The 19,599-nt window shown below is 45.5% G+C and overlaps 1 protein-coding gene across 2 annotated transcripts in view; it reads right to left on the reverse strand.

Annotated features, from left to right (window-relative positions):
• The window catches only part of FRMD3 (FERM domain containing 3), a 182,251-nt gene that overhangs the window by 22,473 nt on the left and 140,179 nt on the right, over positions 1 to 19,599 (reverse strand). For both annotated transcript variants that reach the window (XM_083186217.1, XM_083186223.1), the window contains 3 exons: positions 14,848 to 14,936; positions 13,731 to 13,794; positions 8,544 to 8,632 (listed from right to left, as the gene is read on the reverse strand). In XM_083186217.1, coding sequence (XP_083042343.1) covers positions 8,544 to 8,632; positions 13,731 to 13,794; positions 14,848 to 14,936 — 242 coding nt within the window. The remainder of the gene's footprint in view (positions 1 to 8,543; positions 8,633 to 13,730; positions 13,795 to 14,847; positions 14,937 to 19,599) is intronic.

The raw sequence follows: 19,599 nt of genomic DNA on the forward strand, positions 1-19,599 counted from the left end.
TAAGGTGCTGTACTGGGCAGCTGTGCTGGCAAGATCCCAGTTAAATCCTGACATATTCATATGTGAGAATTAACGTTTCTGGATATTTATTTTTTAAATAGTAATCCTCACGTCATAGTAATAATTAGTATTTCTATACATTTATATGGGAATGCTAATTTAAGAAGTGGTTTCTGAGAGTATATACGTGCGTGTCTTATTCCACCCCTTGAAGCTCATCACACTAGCTCATCCTACAACATAAAATACATTTTTCACTTGGGTACAAACCTGAATTAGGGCCTTATTCTGGTTCACTTTCAGAGGCAAATTCCTTCTCAAATGGACAAAACCATGTGCACTGCGGGGGGGGGGGGGGAGGATATAACATGTGCAGATAAAATGAGATTTGGGTGGGGTTTTTCTTCAAAGTGAGATCTATATTGCAGTGTAGAAATAAAGCAGCCAGTATTTTCCATGCACAGAAACAAAATAACTCACCCAATTCTCTCTGCACGTTACAACTGCCTCACCTGCAGTGCACATGGTTTTGTCCATTTGAGAAGGAATTTGCCTCTGAGAGTGAAACAGAGTAAGGCCTATGGGGCCAGATTCTCTAAGCTTGGAAAGTGATAAAATGGAGAGTGATAAACAACCAGCCAATCAGCTCCTGCCTGACATTTTTCAAACACAGTCTGTGACATGGCAGGTAGGAGCTGATTGGCTGGCTGTTTATCACTCTCCATTTATCACTTTTGAATCTTAGAGAATCTAGCCCTTAAGGGCCCCATACATCAGCAATTAATTGTGACAATTTTGAGATATGGAGATGATTGCCACAATTAATTTTAGATGTGTGGGCTCCCCCTTTTGGCAATCCCAATCAAAATCGCCAATCGATTGCTTAATCAGGTTTTTAAACATGTTTAATAATCTGGTATTATCTGCAGATCTTTTTATGTGTGTGGGCATTCCCAATTCATCTTCTTCATCTATTTACATTATGAACAGCTGAAATGACAATCGATTGGGCAATTTCCAGATATGAAGATGCAATTTTTAGATGGAAAAATCTGCCGATCACTGAAATAAGTAAAACGTAATGGCTGCATAGGCATGGAGGGGATTAAACATGATAGCTGGGTGTGACCTAGAGGTCATGTGACATGGAGAGCCTATGGCTATCTTGAATTTGGGTTGTTGGCTCTGTTCATTACTCTGGGAGTAGGAGGAGTCTTCCTCTTCTTCCAGAGAATTTTCTGAGTGAGTACACACATTTTGTTGCTCTGAAACTTTAGGCCCATTAGCTTAAATTGCACCCCTATTTCTGCTCTCCTCTAGCATAAATCAGGATCATGTCCCGCTCTGCCCACAGCCGCTCAAGGCGTGCTGTCAGGCCGCCCGCCCGCTTTGCGGAGGCCTTAGGAGCCGGGGGGGAGGCTGCATCCTCACCTGAGGCAGGCAGCGCTGCGTCGCGTGCTGCTGGTGGCTCCGGAGGGGGGCGTAGGGACAGTGGGGCTGATGCTCCTGTCCCTGCGCTTTCTGACGGTGGGCTGGCGGCGGCTCGCGGACGGAGGGCTGCCCGCGGCGGCCGCGCTGGTTCACTGGGCGTCCGCCGCGGCCTTGCGTTGGTGGAAGACAGCTTCCCACAGGCGTTCCAGGCCCCCGGGCGTAGTAGGGGGCGCTTGAGTAGCACAGCAGGGCGCTCCGGGAGAGGCCGCGTGACGGGGTCTGCAGCGCATCGGGTGCCCGACGGCGACGGCATCCCCCTGCGCGTGCAGCCGGCCAGACGCGGCAGAGCAGTGTCACGCGGCGGGCGCAGGTCTGCTGACGGCGCCCGCCGCGCTGCTCGCGGGGCAGGGGGGACAGGAGGCAGCAGGGAAGAGGTCAGCGCTGCTGAGGCTAGCGTGATGGCTAGCCCAGACCGGCGGCCATTACGCGGCCCAGCGCGCGCACACAACATGGCGGCCGGGCCTACCCGCCCAAGAAGCCGCAGGGGGGTGATAAGCAATGTGAATACAGGGCCTGAGGAGGGATCAAGGGGGTCAGAGAGGGGCTTTTCCCCTTCCCCTGATCCTGAGACTCCCTTGTACGGCTATAGGCCGTCATGGGAGAGGCTAAGCCAGGAGGGAGATGAGCGATCACGGACCCCTCCTAGATTAAGGGGGAGAGGGAGCACTAGGAGTAGCAGGTCACACAGGAGTGTTAGCAGGGACAGGGATACCGCAAGGGGGTCCCAAAATGCACGCAGGACTTCTCCTGCAGCATTTGATCCAGCTTTGTTATCTGCAGCCTTGTCATCAATGGCTGGGGCTCTGGCTCCTCTGATAGGGGAGGGTCCTGATGAAGCCGGGTCATCAAGGTCTGCCAGCCGCAGATCATCTGATAGGGGGCAAGCTATTCCTGGTTGTGCAGAGTTTGTTAGGGCTTTTAGAAATGTCAGCCCCGGGAGACAGGATGCGCGGCCTAGGTCTGCTAGCAGGCAGGATGCTTGCACCGCTTCCAGTGGTCGCAGGTCTGGCCGTAGCAGGGCAGGGAGGCCCGCACGGCCTTTGTCTGTTGTTTCCTCAGATCCCGATGAGAGAGAAGCTGACCCTGTGGACGAAGGAGAGGCTGAGTTGGAGGATGACACGGATGACGACACCTGGGCAGCACAGCCCGAATCTACAGGTGAGGAAAATACCGATGAAGGGGCCGGTTCGGTAGCGTATTCTTCCACAGTGGGGTCTGGCTCTAGTCGCTTTTCCTCTTCCTCCTCCTCTTCATCTGCCGGTGGCTCCGAGGTAGGCAGTGCTAAGAAGGCGCGCAAACAGGCGGCCAAATATGCCAAAAAGGAGGCGGGTCGCCAGGCACTCAGTCGCAAGCGTAAGCATACAGCTTCAATTTCAAAGAGGGAGCGCAAGCGCCGTAACCTGCCTGGGGTAGTGCACTGCGACTACACTGCCGTGCTTAGAGGTCTTAGGGAAAGCTGTAGGTCAAAAATACAGAAAGGGGAATTTGTGGACTTGTTCAGTTTAACTGATGAGTCCAAAAAAGCCTACAAAGCCGCTAAGGCTAAGGGAGGCATAGGGGCGGAAGCCTTCCGCTCCTATGATAACTGGCTAGCGGGATTCTGTGTTTTCTCCGCATGTTATCTGGAGGATAGGCCAAAAGAGCATATGAATGTAATTCGATACATTCACATGGTCCATGAGATGAGGCGCACGTACGGTGGAGTAGCGTGGAGGACATACGATGAACAGTTCCGCCGCAAGCAGGACTGCTTACATGTCATAGATTTTGGGTGTAAGGACGTGGAAGTCTGGATGGCACTCACCAGGACTCCCGTGGAGGCGGTGGAGAACACGCGAGCTATTGCCGCTCCAACTCCCGCCACAGCGGTGACTCAGCGTCCCACGGGGAGTGACACAGCCGGGCCGAAGCGTTTCCCTGCTGGCGGTAGGTCCTTTACACCGGGTGCTGCAAAGGGAAAGTGTTATGGCTTTAACAACTCCTTCTGCAATCAGGGGCAGCGGTGCCGTTACAAGCACGTCTGCATAAACTGCTCAGGCAATCACCCGGCATTTAACTGCTTTCGAGGGGGCCGCCCCTCTAGGGGGGCGGCTGCCTCGGCAGCAGCAAGGCCCGCTACGTCAGGTGACCCTAGATAGAGCCTATACTCCGGTAAGGGTGGAGGCTATGTCACCATGGCTCCGCCAATACCCGGACAGCAATTCCGCGGATTTTCTTTTGCAAGGTTTTGCCGAGGGTTTTCACCTCCCGATTCGGGGTGAAGTTGTTGGGGGAAAGTTTAAAAATCTTCAGTCTGCTCGCTCCTTGTCCTCAGTTTTAAGGGACAAGGTTGACACCGAGCTGCGTTTAGGTCGCATGGCCGGGCCCTTCCCTTTTTCTCCCCTGCCCGATCTAATTCTATCCCCCGTTGGGGTAGTGCCCAAGAAAGTTCCTGGTAAGTACAGGCTTATCCAGCACCTTTCTTATCCAGCAGGCTCGTCGGTTAATGATGCCATCCCAGAGGAATTTTGTTCAGTGACCTATCAGTCGTTTGATGACGCACTGGAGATGGTCCGGGCCAATGGTGCGGGGGCCCTGATGGCGAAGGTGGACATCGAATCGGCCTTTCGTCTCATGCCCCTTCACCCCGATGCCTTTAGGTACATGGGCTTCCGCATAGGTGAGGAGTACTTCATTGACAAATGTTTGCCGATGGGGTGCTCCGTATCTTGTGCATTTTTCGAGAAGTTCAGTAGCTTTTTGCATTGGTGCGTGGAGAGGTCATCCGGGTTGAGCGGGATCGCTCACTACCTGGATGATTTCCTTTGCGTTGGCCCTGCGGGTTCCGAAAACTGTGCAGTGTTGTTAGAGACGGTTCGTTCTGTCTTCTCGCAATTCGGGGTGCCTATTGCAGAAGACAAAACAGAGGGCCCTATGACCTGCCTGTCTTTCCTGGGGATCCAGATAGACACGGTTTTGGGACAGTGCTGTTTACCTGTGGAGAAAGTCACCAAGCTGAAAGTAGTCATTGACGCATGCCGTGATTCCCGTAAAATTACGTTGCGACAGGCACAATCCCTGCTAGGGCAGCTTAACTTCGCCTGTAGGGTCATTCCAATGGGTAGGCTGTTCTGTAGGAAGTTAGAAAGGGCAACCTCTGGAATAGCCAGAACTCACCATCTAGTGCGTCTATCTGCGGAGATCAGGCGCGACCTAGCCGTCTGGGCTACCTTCTTAGAGGACTTCAACGGCATTCGCATCTGGCTGGCCCCCGCGATTGACAGCTGCTCACTGCAGCTATTCACCGATGCTGCTGGCGCAACAGGGTTTGGGTGCTTTTTGGACGGTAGTTGGTGCGCTCAGGCATGGCCCCCTTCGTGGTTCACTAAAGGCCTCACGAAGGACATGTTGCTCCTTGAACTGTTTCCCATCATGGTGGCGATTGAAGTCTGGGGCGCGCAGCTTGCTAATCGCAGTGTTCTCTTTTGGTGCGACAACTACAGCACAGTACATGCGATTAACAACCAAAAGGCAAAATCACCTTTAGTTCTGAGGGTGCTGTCGCAGCTCTTCCTGCAATGTCTACGTTTTAACATCCTCTTTAGGGCTAGGCATGTCCCGGGCACAGAGAATGGAGTAGCTGACGCACTTTCGCGATTTCAGTGGGATCGTTTTAGAGAACTGGCTCCTTATGCTGACGTTGTTGGGGTCTCGTGCCCGGCTTATATTTGGCAGGTCATCAGCCCGGACTGGAGGGGCTAGCGGAATTATCGGTAGCGCCGGCTACTCTTAGAACATACCGCCAGGCTTGGTCGGAGTGGGAGGCTTTTTCCGGAGGGGCAGCACAGCCAGGTACGCGGGGCAGTAAACTATTCCTATCTTTTGTCTGGCGTCTTTACAAGACAGGGAAATCTAGAGCTGTTGCAGCGCGTTACCTTGCAGGAATATCATTTTTTGCGCAGCTGAAAGGGAAGCAGGATTTTACAAAAGGCTTCTTGGTGCGTAGGGCTTTGAAGGGTTGGGCCCGCATTGCTCCTGTAGCTCCCGATTGCAGGCGTCCCATTAGCTTCACTCTTTTGCTATCCTTGCTGGAAAAAATTAGTTTGTTTACGGACTCCGAGTTTGAGACCCTTCTGTTCAGTTTAGCCTTTTCCATGGCGTTTCATGGAGCCTTTAGAATATTAGAGTTGGTTGCGGCATCGAAAGTTAAGGTTGCTGCGCTGTTATATACAGACATTCGCATAGATGCAGGGTCGCTTTGGTGCAGGATTAGGCGATCCAAGACCGACCAGGCAGCGAGAGGGACGTGGGTGCACATAGCCTCTGTCATACCCGAATCAGCTTGTCCGGTGGCAATGGCCGAACGCTATGCGCTAGTGCGACCAACAGGGGCTGCCTCTTGGTTGGTGCACTATGATGGATCTCCCCTGACCAGATATCAATTTGCATGGATGCTCAGGAAATGCTTGGGTGAGCTGGGTTTGTCACCAGAGGAATTTGGCACCCGCTCCTTCAGAATTGGAGCTGCAACATCTGCTGCTAGCGCTGGTCAGTCGGTTAGGGAAATTAAGAGGCTAGGGCGTTGGCGCTCTGCGGCATACAGAAAGTATATTAGGCCTCACCTACTGCTCTGAACGGTCTATGCATATATGGGTTCCAGCTGTGTGGTTGTACTCCTATGTTACCCCTGCCCGATTGTTTCCTACTCGGGGATTAGCCACACTCTGTTGTTGGGCCAGTGTCCGGAGTTTTCACGCTTTTTTACCTGATCTGACGGACTGAATTCGGCTATATCTAATTCGGCTAATTCGGCTCCAATTAAGAGTCCCTCAGCAGGTTCAGACGTTTTTTCCTCCGGCCGAGTAATTCCTTGTTTTCCAAACTCCCTTCCAAACCCATTCCTCCCTTTGTTTGTGGCTTCCCTTCTGTGTCCAGGAGTGGCTTCAATTGGTATTGAAGCATTAAAGCACCAAATTGTGCTGCAACCACCAAATTCCTTTTTTCTTTTGGCAGACCCTCCCGAAACTAGTGAAATAACGCTCCGGTATCCTAGAGACAGGCGCTAACTGACATCAAACATCTCCTTCTTTATAGGTGTGGGCTCCGATGCACGCAGAATATGGATAGTTGGGCACTCCTTTGTACATTGGGCGGCCAGGCTGATAGAGTCAGGTGAGGGACCCGCATGTGATTTTGGTCATTTGATGAGGTGGATGGGCGTGAGAGGAATGTCTTGGCGCGAGCTAAAGGCATTCTTGCTGATGAAGGTGAAGAGGTTCGGTGTGCCGGACATATTGGTGTTACACCTTGGGGGTAACGATCTTGGGAAAATGTCCCAATTGCAGTTGCGGGCCCTGATTATAGATGACCTGGCTGCCATTAAGGGTGCCTGGCCTGGATGCACCCTGATCTGGTCCTTTGTGGTCCCCCGGTTATGTTGGAGAGGTGCGAGAGACTGTAGGGCCATAGACGAGGCCAGGAAGAAATTGAATTCAGCTGTAGCTAAATGGGTGATTGAAGCAGGCGGAGCCGTGGTACCACACGAGCGTATAAGGTTTAGGCATCATCAGCTATTTAGGCCGGACGGGATTCATTTAGTTGAGGGGGGTCTGTATTGGTTCATCGAGGACTTACTAGCGGTTGTAGGTTTAGTCCTGGGATAGGTGGCGGGCGGGTGCCTCTTGCTAGAGACACCGCGTTGGCGGGAAAGAGCGGCAAGTTATTGATTCAAGAGGTTTATCAAGTTATGTTTTTGCGTATTCGGTCATGTTGCGGTGCGCTCGCCTCTCATTTGGCTTAGGCCTTCGCTAGATTACCCGACCGGGGATGGCGAACCCACTCAGAGGAGTGGGCAGCCAGTGCTGTAGGTTGAGTGGATACCGCTTTATATGTTAGACCGATTATGCATGGGTGTTGGGTGGAGCTTAGTTAAAAGCCGCTCTTTTCTGGGCCACCTTTAAAATTAAAATACAAAAAATAAAATAAAAATTAAATATAAATAAACAAACAAAAATAAAAACAAAAATTAGCATAAAAATTCTTTGAAATAAAATTCAGCTAACAACTGTTCTGCCAAATTCAAGTCTCCGTGTCTTTATTTATTATAGAGGTATAAGTATTATATGACATTAGAACATGATTGGGGTCACACATCTGCTATTACAATGTTTAATCTGTAATGTGTGGGCAAAGTCAGATAGATTGTAAAATCCATTTATCTGGCCAAAAAATCCCTGTATCTGGAAATCCATAAATTGTGATTGCTGATGTATGGGGCCCATTAGTGTGGTTATCTTTCCATTAAAAGTATTAAAACATGTAATTCCTGCCATTGTGTGCATCTCCTTACACTGGCCCTTATTCTAGATCGTGCGGTACGGCCCGCGTGCGGCCGTACCGCCGATGTTTTTGCACTGCACATGCGCAGAGGTCAATCTGCGCATGTGCAGCCCCCTTCGCCGCAGACGGATTTCGTCCGCCGCAAAGGGGGCGGATAGGGGCGTGAGAGGCATCATGCCCTCATTTCCCTATGTGTACGCCCCGCGTTTCATGGGCGTTCCCATGCAAACGCGGGGCGTATGCATGGTAATGAGGGCATGACGCCCTCATTACCATGACATGGGGGCGGAAAGCTGACGTCGCCGGATGTCAGCTTTCAGCCCCCATACAAGCTACCACACGGACGATTGTCCGTGTGGTCTTAGCTTGCGGGAGCTGCCGCGGCGTGCGGGCCTGCCTTCGATGGTCGTCGACCATCGAAGGCAGGGGGCAGCTCCCACCATGGTGGAGGCGTAGCCTCCACCATTTTTGAGCGGATCGCCAGCCGTCCGTGTATGGACGGCCGTGGCGATCCGTCTGGTGGGCGGCCCTTGGTTTGTGCGGTCGGAGCCCCGTGTGCGGCTCTGACCGCACCAACCAGAATAAGGGCCACTATGTGGGAAATGGCACAAATACAGATGAATGAAATCATGCAAGCACAAACATCCCTACACAGCGAAAGATGCCCGTAACGGCTTTTCTTGATTATCTTATATAACTGACACTTACTATTTACAACAGTAGTAACAACTCACTTGTAAAACGCCTGATTTTCAACACCACATTTCCAGAGATGCTTACAGGCTGCTGGCGTTGAGGTATGGTAAGTTAGCACAGTTTTCTTCTAGAGGATGAAAAGAACAGAACACAGCACAATAAGCCATTATTGGACATACAGTAGAGTGGTTATCATCTATATATATATATGTCTAGTGTCTGTGTGTCACCAAAACACTGCCATCTGTTGGTAGCAAGTGAAACTACATCTAGCTTTCGAAGCATTTGCTATGAGCAGGCTTACTGGTATTTATATATCATTGCAATGGCTATTCAGAAGGTTAGTATTATAATCTCCAAGATCAGAAATGTAACTTTTAATTTTCCAATAAAAATATATAAATGTTAGTCTATTAATAATATGAATGGTGCATATATATATATATATATATATATATATATATATATATATATATACATACACACACATATATACACACACACACACACACACACACATATATATATATATTCTAGAATGAAAGATGCGGGCGCTACTTTTTTAAAGAAAAGTGGTCATTGCACTATTGGAGCGCCCACATCTTTCATTCTTGATTTAAAACACCTGTTGGATTCAGGAGAGCCTTCGGGTTTTAAGGTGGAGCTGCCAGCTTACAGACAAGCGTAGTGCATGAAAGATTAAAAATAGGCGTGGAACTGTGAACACCTTTCGTATTTATTACTTTTGCGCACTGTTTTATTCTGTATTTGATATATATGCACCGATTTTGCAAGTTGAGCCACTTAAGATAGATCTGCCATTTCCATCATAGGTACACTTCAACTGTGAAAGACAGAATGCGGGGGAAAAAAACAGGAATGCACACCAGGCATTGGGGCTGCAGTATAATGATGTATAATTGACGCTGCGTGCTGTGCAAAGAGATAGAGGGTGAGATTTAATAGGATGAGAGATTCAGAAAGTGAGAGATTTGGTAAGAAATCTCCAGTTTTTTTAAAGCGGCAATCATTTACATTGCAAAACCAGTTTGATTTTGAAGTGTAAATGATTGCTTCTTTAAAAAAACCTGGAGATTTCTTACAAAATCTCTTACTCATCCTATTAAATCTCACCCAGAATGTTTGTACATTATTATATTATCATCATTTGTTTATATGCACCACAAGGGTTCCCGCAGAGCCTGCACATTCATAGGTGAGCGAAAGACAAGAAAATAATGAATTACAGTACAAGGCCATGTAGGACAAGTACATGGTAAATAAATACAGTTGCATCAGGGGACAGGACACTGATGCAATTATCATACATAATCATAAGCATGTAAGCGTAATTGGCTCCATCTGTCTTGATATACCCACTGGCACCCCCACTCGCAACCCTAATATGCATAATCTTCTACATGGTGTTCAGTCTGAATGCTTTGTATTGAGCGATCCTATGCCTGGAAAGCAAATAAAATGAATACTGGCAACAGTGCTGGGACCGGGGGCTTTCATATACAGCCAGACTACTGTGCTAGGAGATGAGCTGCTGAATCATTACCCTTCACACTGCCCCACATATTATTGCAAATGTCATCAAGTAGTTAATAACATTGATTTGCAAAATATTAACAAAGTTGCTGTATTATTATTAGGATATAGACCCTTCAAACTGGGCAATCCTGTTGCAGGTACCTTTCTCAGAGGTATGAGCCTCATATAAATACTTCCATAATAAAGGATGGCACTCGGAGGTCTTTGCACCATTCTTCAATCCTTCCTTCCTGCCATCATTTATTATGGAAATATATATTCATCCAGCGGCACTTCCAAATAAAGAAAATTGCAGACCAAATTCATGCAACGTTTTGATGTATAACAAATTATGTGAAAATTGTATTTGTTATATTGGTTGCTATGGTGCTGAGTCTGGACTGATGATGTCATTGGTGTCATCTCTCAGGCTCCCACCTGTGGCCACCTGTTCACTTGTGTTTGGGGAGGGGATATAAGGTGAGCAGTTCTCTTTGTAATGTTATGTTTTCCTGATGACGATGTGAAAATAAATACATCGAAACGTTGCATGAATTTGGTCTGCAATTACCTTTATTTGGGAGTGCCGCTGGATGAATATATACAAACTAGACTCCTGCTGCGGATCTCTAGATTAGAAGGCACCCATTTTGACTACACAACTGGGAGTGCTGTTCATCAATATTGATCGACACTCACCCTGAAGTACGCATCCACCTATGTGCCTTTGTGAAGATAAATGCAGTCATCACAGTCCATGAACCCGCAGGTAAGTGAGAATATGCACACGGAACTACGGGATCATTATGAGTAAACTTTATTATACTCAAAAGTTTTCTGAATGCAGAGCTCCGTCATCAGGAGGGAAAGACATGTATGTCTTTCCCTCCTGACGATGGAGCTCCGTGCTCCAAAAATGTTTGAGGATACTAAAGCTTTCTTGAAATGATCCTGTAGTGCCGTGTGCATATTCTCACTTACCTGCGGGTTCATGGACTGTGATCAATATGTATGAATAAATAAGTATATATATATATATATATATATATATATATATATATATACACATATACACAATTTGTGGCAGGATAGGACACCTTTAAACGGAACAGCTGTCTCAGTGCCTTTCTTAGGATTCTCCTTGCTGGGAGACCAGTAATAGCAGACGGTATGGACGGCACTCGAAAATAAAGGGCTCATGTGCGGCGGATATTATCCAACGTTTCAAAGCAATTTATTATGCTTCGTCTTCAGGACAACAAATAATACAGAGTGCAAAAGCATTTATATACACAACTCACCAGTGCTGGGCGGACGCCGGCCACCGGACTCGCGGGAAAGACGCATCCACATGACGTCAGTCTCCGCCCCCCCATTGCCATGGTTACAAACCACGCGCTGTGGAGATCGGCTAACGTCACTGTGCATCGTCCCGTTGCCCCCAGTTACCATAGCGACCGCCTATTAAAATACAATACAAAAAAACATTTAGAAATTAACAATACCAATCATGACAGTGCATACAAGTCACTACATCGATAATAAATAGTACAAAGTTAAAGGCATATATATATACAGGAAAATGGATAAAGTTAATTGGATTGCGTAACTATAATCACATACATTTTCTAAAGGAAGCAATGAAGTCCCGGAGCTTCGTTGAGTCGACCCGGTGCAAGTGTCCCTAATCGCCGGATCCACATTGCTTCACACTTCAGAAATTTAGCAGATTTATCGCCCCCTAGTGCTGGCATTCTGTTTCTCAATGATCACAGCTAGACTCTCATGTGTCCCTTGCCAAATTAAGAACAAATCGTCGATGTATCTAGCGTAGAACATCACTTTGCAGAAAAAAAATAGGTCTCTTTCTACTTGAAGCATGAATGTGTTTGCGTACGATGGGGTGAAATTCGTCCCCATAGCACACCCGGACGCTTGGAGATAAAATCTCCCATCAAACAGAAAATAATTGTGCCTGAGCACCAGTTCTAATAAGCTCAGAAAAAATTCAACATCAGGTCCCTTGTAGAGTACATTCCCAACAATCAGTTTCCTCACGGCCAAAAGACCCTGATCGTCCGGAATGACAGTATATAAGCTGGTGACATCTAAGATACATAAAAGACATCCTGCCGTTACACTCTCAATTGTCCATAAACTATTAAAAAAAGCAGTGGTGTCAAGCAAAAACTTTCAGTGGCAGTAATACATGGTTGCAGGATCGCATCTATGTATGTAGAGACATTTAGGAACAGGGAATCCCTTGCAGCAATTATAGGTCTACCAGGTACAGATACAAGGCTCTTATGTATCTTCGGTAGTGTGTACATCACACTGGTGCTTTTGGAATTAGTGCTTGAGCCAAAGTATCACTGATTATATTAGTGGCCACTGCCTCTCGTCACATTGTACTCAATTTGAGCATGAATTTTCTAGTAGGATCACCCTGCAACACACGATATACCTGCACATCAGCACATTATCTCAGACTTATAGCAATTCAGATCCTGGATAACAATAGCCCCACCCTTATCAGCGGGGCGTATTATAATATCGGTGTATGAACCTAGGTCTCTCAGTGCCAGTGATTCCTCTCTGGACAAATTATTATACTGAGTACATGAATTGTTAAACTCAGTAACACCTTCGGTAATCCTGTGGTCCAGAAGGCGATCAAATGTTTTAATTGTGGCAATTAAGGAGGCAGGATCAAACACCGATCTGGGCTGTAACAACCGCAATTGGTCAGGGATATCACAATTATCAGGTAAAGATTGTATGCTTGGATTTTTATTGAAAAACTCTTTCAGTTTTAACTGTCTTGACAATTTGTACTTTTCTACCTCCCATTTCATAGGATCTAATCTCACTGTAGGGACAAAAAAAAGGGCACGGTTAAGAACAGCAGTCTCAGTCAATACATGATTAGAGAGGTTGAACACTAGGTTCTCGATGGGGGTCGTCCCCTCCCTCTTCCTCTCCCTTTTGCATTGCCCACCGTGCCTCATTCTTTTGCTCCAGTGGCAATCCCCGTACTTACCCCTAAAGGGGCAGAACCAGGGGTTAATCTCCTCTCAGTGGCCCCCAAACTGTCATAATCACTTGTAGTTTGATCAATAGATGAGTCTTTAAAGACAATGGAGCGAGCATAGCGATTCCTGCGGCCACAAGGATTATAACCCAGTTCTTTAGTATTATTTGTATGCCAGTTATACACTTTATTCTGTTAGTAATCCAATTTGACGCGCTTATTAATTTTATTTATAAGGCTCCACCAGTGTTTTGCAGCGCCATCCAAACAAACAGTACATGGAGACAAACTTAACATTACAGTAAATAAATAACTAAAATAGAGTACAGGTAAAATGAATGCCACAATTCAATACACAGTACAGCTAAGATGTAAGTAGTGAGGACTTGATGAATGTGCTATTAGGGACAAGTTGCCAAAGATGGAGATGAGCATGTGGACGAAGCTGGTCGCTGAGTGTTTAAGTATGGGAGAGCTGTAAGTGAAATGTGAAGAGAAGAGGACTTTGACAACAAAAGGAAACAGAGCCCTGCTCTTAAGAGCTTACAATCTAGTATGTATATATACATAACATGCATATTACCTGAGGTTTGATGTGGGTTGTGAATGATATGGCTATAAAATGGACTGTGTACAGCATGTTGGACACTACACTTACCTCTTTCTGCATTACAACAACGTGAAACGTCTTCCCATCAAATCTCATTTTGCAGATATCTGGCCTGTAAAAGGTAAGTCAGTTTTGTAAGGCAGAATGCAGGCAACTTATAATGTTCTATTAGAGGGGATTATTTATTAAATACACCTCCATTGTCCTCTTGATACATCTTCCTCTGTCACCTACACCCGGTGAAGGCATCAATTCTGTGACACGAACCAGTTGAAGTCTTTCTATTGTTAGGAACAGTGACAGCACCAGGCACTGCCAAACTACTGTTCATGAGGTTTGTCTTGTATTCATGATCCCACTGAATTGAGTTCAGCCCACAAAATTATTATTTGTAAATGACATAATGGGGCAGATGTATTAAGCCTTAACAAGAGATAAATGCAAGGGTGATAAAGGGGGAGAATCTCTAAACTAAAAATGCAGTAAAAAAAAACCTTTATCTGGGATTTTTACCACATTTTGGGATGCTCTAAGCATCCCCCGTCATGTTATCGCGACGGGGGGCTATGGGCTTCTACAGCGACCCACCGCCGCCCTGCACCGACCCCTGCCGCCCCGCATCGACAAAGCAGCCCTTTCTTTCTCTTGCTCTAACATTTATCAAGTACTGTACATTCTATAAAATAACAGTCAGGAAACTGATTGGTTGTTATAGGCTGGGGCCACACATCAAAACTGTACAGGGAAGGGGCACCACTGACGCACCTTTACCCTCCCATTGATTTTCTCCAAATTATCTGCTTTCATACATATCAGGAAAATATACGTCTATTAATTAGTGCTGATCATACATTTGCTGCAAAGTGCTTATTATACTGTTCCGAAGCATATATGATGTATACTGGTTAATTGCTAATTACACACTGCAGCCCTCTTCAAATCTCCCAGCAACTGCATTGGTCTAATGGGAAAGTCATATTTCCTGAGATCACAACTGATTCTCCATTCTACAGCAGCATTACAAAAACAACTGAGATCACTGCACTAACTGCCCAGCTAGTCACATGCCTTATGCTCATCTCTCCATCACATTACACAGCACTTTTATCATCTATGGTTCAGAACTTTGAAAATGGACAGTAAAGGTTAAAAGAAGACATCTTACCATCTTATTAAGTGTATTCTCTTGTTACCCTGGAAAACGACAAACCCTGCGGAAGTGTACCCGAGAAATGTTGTGGTCCCAGTTGAATCCTTAAAGCGGCAGAAAAAGAAGGAAGGAACAGTAAGACATGAATGCTCTTCACTGTGGGTAGAAAGGAAAGTTTAGCCATTTACTTTAGAATAGATGACATACTGTACTGGCAAACCTATTATTAACCTTGTATGCTGTATTTCCCCCATTCTTCTCCTGCTTTGGAGACAGGGAGCTGGTTACCAAGGCATTTCATTTTTTCACAATTTTAAAAGACTGTAAATAATTTATATATAGCTCACTGTGGTTTTATATATATGGATGACTTGGAGGAATTCAATTTGATCAATGTAGGAATAGCACATTGTATTATCTACATCAGGGGTCGTCAAATTGTTGTCATGAGCACCTGTAGTCTAGAGCGTCTGTGGATCTGTAGAATGTGTCCGGAATATAGGCTTTATAAATGTGACCATAGGTGATGACTACACCTTTGCACCAGGTAGGTGGTCTGGAAAGTCTATACATTGAGGCTAAACCCATTTAGCTGCTTCTAAACGATCACAGTAGCTTGTTCCACAGGGATTCCGACAGTCATTACTCCAACGTCAGAATCCCGACCACTCCCTCGTGAGGGTCCACGACCCCCATAGAGGGAGAATAAAATAGGTGGCGAGCTCAGCTCGCCACCATGTCTGCAGCGTGGCGAGGGCAGCGAGCCCACAAGGGGCTTCATTGCGCTCCCCCCGCTGTGCAGTCGGGATTCCGACGTCGGGCTAATGACTGTCGGAATCCCGACTGTCGGTGTGTTATACCACACCCGTTCCACAGTCTGGCCAATCGGAGTGAAGCAACATTCTATTTAACTAGATATACATGCATAGGGGGATTCCAATTATTTATGAACAGTTCGCAGGGGTGCAGGATACCATTGCAGCACCATGTCCTTCTAGGGCCAGACTCAGACATTTTACCCTTGCAGCCCCACAAGCCTTTCTCTCTGGATTCCCGCATATACATGCACTCATTTTCTGTGCAAGTGCAGTAGGAACACACACTAATGTGCTCAGCAAACAGGCACACATTGAACTCAGCAACACGCTGCTATATATTTAATGATAGTCTTTGGTGTAATGCAGGGGTCCTCAAATTATTTGGATCTAGGACCCCAGCAGACAATAAAAATAATTACGAGACCCCAGCAAGTTACTGCAGAAGGTCATCACATCACATGTGTAGTCAGCAGACAGCACATACATGGCAGCATTGTGGAGGCACAAAATGATGGGATGAGTCTAACAGACAATTAATCAGATTTTTCAGACTCCTTTAATCACTGTCTGAGATTAGAAAAGTCATCAGCCTGATGGTCAGCAACATGGAGTCGCGACCCATGCTGAGAAGGTCAGGACCCACTTTTGGGTCAGGACCCACAGTTTCAGAACCACTGGTGTAATGGTTAGCATTGCTCTCCCAGAGCGCGGAGGTCTTGGATTGATTGTCACCAACACCCTAATAGTGTGGCATTTGTATATTATACCTGTACTTTTGTGGGTTTTCTAAGGGTGCTCCAGCTTTTTCCCCACAATCCAAGAATATAGTGGTAGGTTAATTTGCTTCTGACAAAAAATAATCCAGATAAATATGTGTGTGCATCCAGTACCTCTTAACTTTTGTGAAGTGTTAATTGGGCAGTGTGCTAAAGTGGGCATGTAGTGGGGGCATGGCATTGTGGGAAAAGCCATGCCTACAAGCCATGAAGCTAGTGCTGGGCTGTCCAGGGTCCCTCTCTCCACTGAATAGAAACTGCTTGTGCACACTGTCTAACTGCTGCTTGATCTGCTAAAAGCATTTCAGCTGATAAGAAAGTGCCATCCACCAATCTACACTGCGACCCAGGAGTGGGCGGAGGGACAGTGCCTGAAAAGTATAAATATAACAACAAAATCGTGGCAGTTGGGAGGGGTATAGGTGCAGATTTATTAAGCTCAGTGAAGTAATAAAGTGTCTGGTTTTTATCACTGGCCAATCAGCGGTACTTGTGTAGTTTCACGGCGTCACTAGATCACATGCGATTTTGACATGCGATATCGCATGCGATTTACTATCCATTTCATTACTCCACTATCCACTAAGGCGTGGAGTTGATTTTATATAGTGTGGCAAGCGCAAAGCGTGGTGAGCGCAGCGAGCCCCGCAAGGGGACACGGATGTTGTTTCAGAGCGACTCACGATATCGCATGCCATTTGCATGCAATTTCGTCAAATACATTCCGTGGCCGCTCGCCATGCTTCGGGCTCGGTGGCTCACTGCGTTCGCCACACTATATAAAATCAACTCCACGCCCTAGTGGATAGTGGGGTAATGAAATTGATAGTAAATCGCATGCGATATCGCTTGTGATCTAGTGGTGCCGTGAAACTACACAAGTACCCAATCAGCTTCTACCTGTGAAGTTACAGGCTTGGTTTGAGCTGATTGGCTGGTGATAAAAACCAGACACTTTATCACTTTACAGAGTTAAATAAATCTACCCCACAGTGTGCATTAGGTAGGAAATATAGATTGTAAGGTCCACCAGCAATTTTCTATTAAAGCACTGCAGAACCTTAATGCTAAATAACTGATAATAAATAAATAGGATGTAAATTAAATTATTTGTGTGCCAGGAAATGTAATTTTTTTTTTTTATTATTTTAGTCTACTTCACTAAATGCTTTCAATAATTTTTATTTGTTATAATGCAAATTAATCTGGAAAATGTATTGAAAATACTTTATAGTCACAAACATCTAAATAAATCTTTAACACCATTATAGTCAGAACAACAAAACTTGTGTTAAAACTGTGAATAATTAAATGTTGGATGAATTCCTATGCTGCTATGGCACACTGGTAGCATGATATTAAATCAACTATTTTTAGTATTTTCTTGGCACTATTTAAGAAAATACTCTTGAACTTTTTTTCCATTTGGGTGTGCTGAATGTCACACTTTGATCTCTGTATCCTGTATACAGAGAAGGATTGATTGGGAGACGCTATGCATCTTCACAGGTAGATGGCTGTAGGATCACAAAAAAAGATTAATAAAGCAATCCTCATCACCAACAAGGGCTTCAGATACGTAAGAAAAGCACTGTATGTTCTAAGTGTTGTTTTGGTGGTAGCAGCTGGTAACCGAAACAGAAAAGCAAGAAACACAATAGAATAGTGCTATGGACAGATAAAATATTGAGTTCCATTGAGGAAAATAAAATATTTATATGCGTGTATGTACATATACATTAATTATGAGATATGTCAGACGATAGACTTCTGTGATATCACATACCAACGCCCGACCACAACCACTTCAGGCAATATTGGAGGCAGAACGTGATTCCAAAACTTCCGTGCTGACTGTGCATAACTGCCCCTATTTGCCAGCCTATAGCAATATATGGGTTAAATAAAGTGTTCTAACCTTTTATAAAACTCTGTAACCCTCTCCAGAACGCCATATATATTCTACATTCTAGGCGGAACACACTTGACAACTAAAGTAATCTTATGGAAGCTCTTAATGACATAGCAATGATGAGCCTGTTCTGCAGGACTGACACTCACGGATCCAGTGTAAAAGACAACAACCCTTAATTTACCCAGGACCAAAGAGTGATGTGAAGTTCATTATAGCATCTCTGACCTGGGGATTGGGTGTGAAAGGGGTATTACTACTATGTTACCGACAACCTGCAAACCTGAAAAATATTTTAATCCGAAGTTCACTGCCATCCATCACACAAAGAGGAACCTATCCCTGCAATGTAAGGAGCTGCAAAACCTGTGCCCATATCCTCACTACAGACAGTGTACGGATCCCCAACACACAACAGGACTATAAGATCCCAGGGACATTCACATGTTCTACTACCAATGTAGTGTACCTGATTCTGTGCACCGAATGTCCTATTGGGGGTCTGTATGTTGGAGAAACAGGACAAAAACTTAAGGCAAGGATGAGGTCCCATCGCCACACTATAAAGGAAAAAAAGACACACTTTCCTGTGGCCAAACATTTCTGCAGCCCAGGACACAATCAGGATCATATGAAAGTGATTATACTAAAAGGAAATTTCAAATCACAAAGGGACAGGAGGGTATGGGAATACAAATTAATGACAACGTTTGACACCCTTAACACAGGACTGAATCTATCCGAGGGATTTATGGCCCACTACAACATCTGAGGAATCTGGCCCAGAGAGAGTGAGGGCATCGGAGCTCTAACTCTGGTCTGTCATCAACTTAGAGACAATAAAACTTTCACACTACTTATCTACAAACCAATTAAGGACTCAATTTACAAGCTCATTCTGTTATTTTGTTTTGTTTTGATCTTAAGAATGTCCATCTATCACATCTTGTTCCTACTCTGCTGTGTATATATATGTGTTTCTTCACACACCTTGTTATACCATGCCTGAGGAAGAGACCTAAGTAGTCTCGAAAGCTTGCATTTTAACAACATTTATTTTTGTTAGCCATTAAAAGGTATCATATTTGCTAGATTGCTATTTTGTTTTTCTCACTGAGGAACAATAAAACTTTTCTTAGGGGTATTACTAAACATTAACTATAAAACTTGAGTATATAATGACTATTCCTCATGAGTTTTGTTGTGTGTGTCCTATCACACACTGACATGTATGCCTTCTCCATTCAAGACACAAGTTATC

Source organism: Crinia signifera, chromosome 1, assembly GCF_055691185.1.
Source record: "Crinia signifera chromosome 1, ASM5569118v1, whole genome shotgun sequence".
NCBI lineage: Eukaryota > Metazoa > Chordata > Amphibia > Anura > Myobatrachidae > Crinia > Crinia signifera.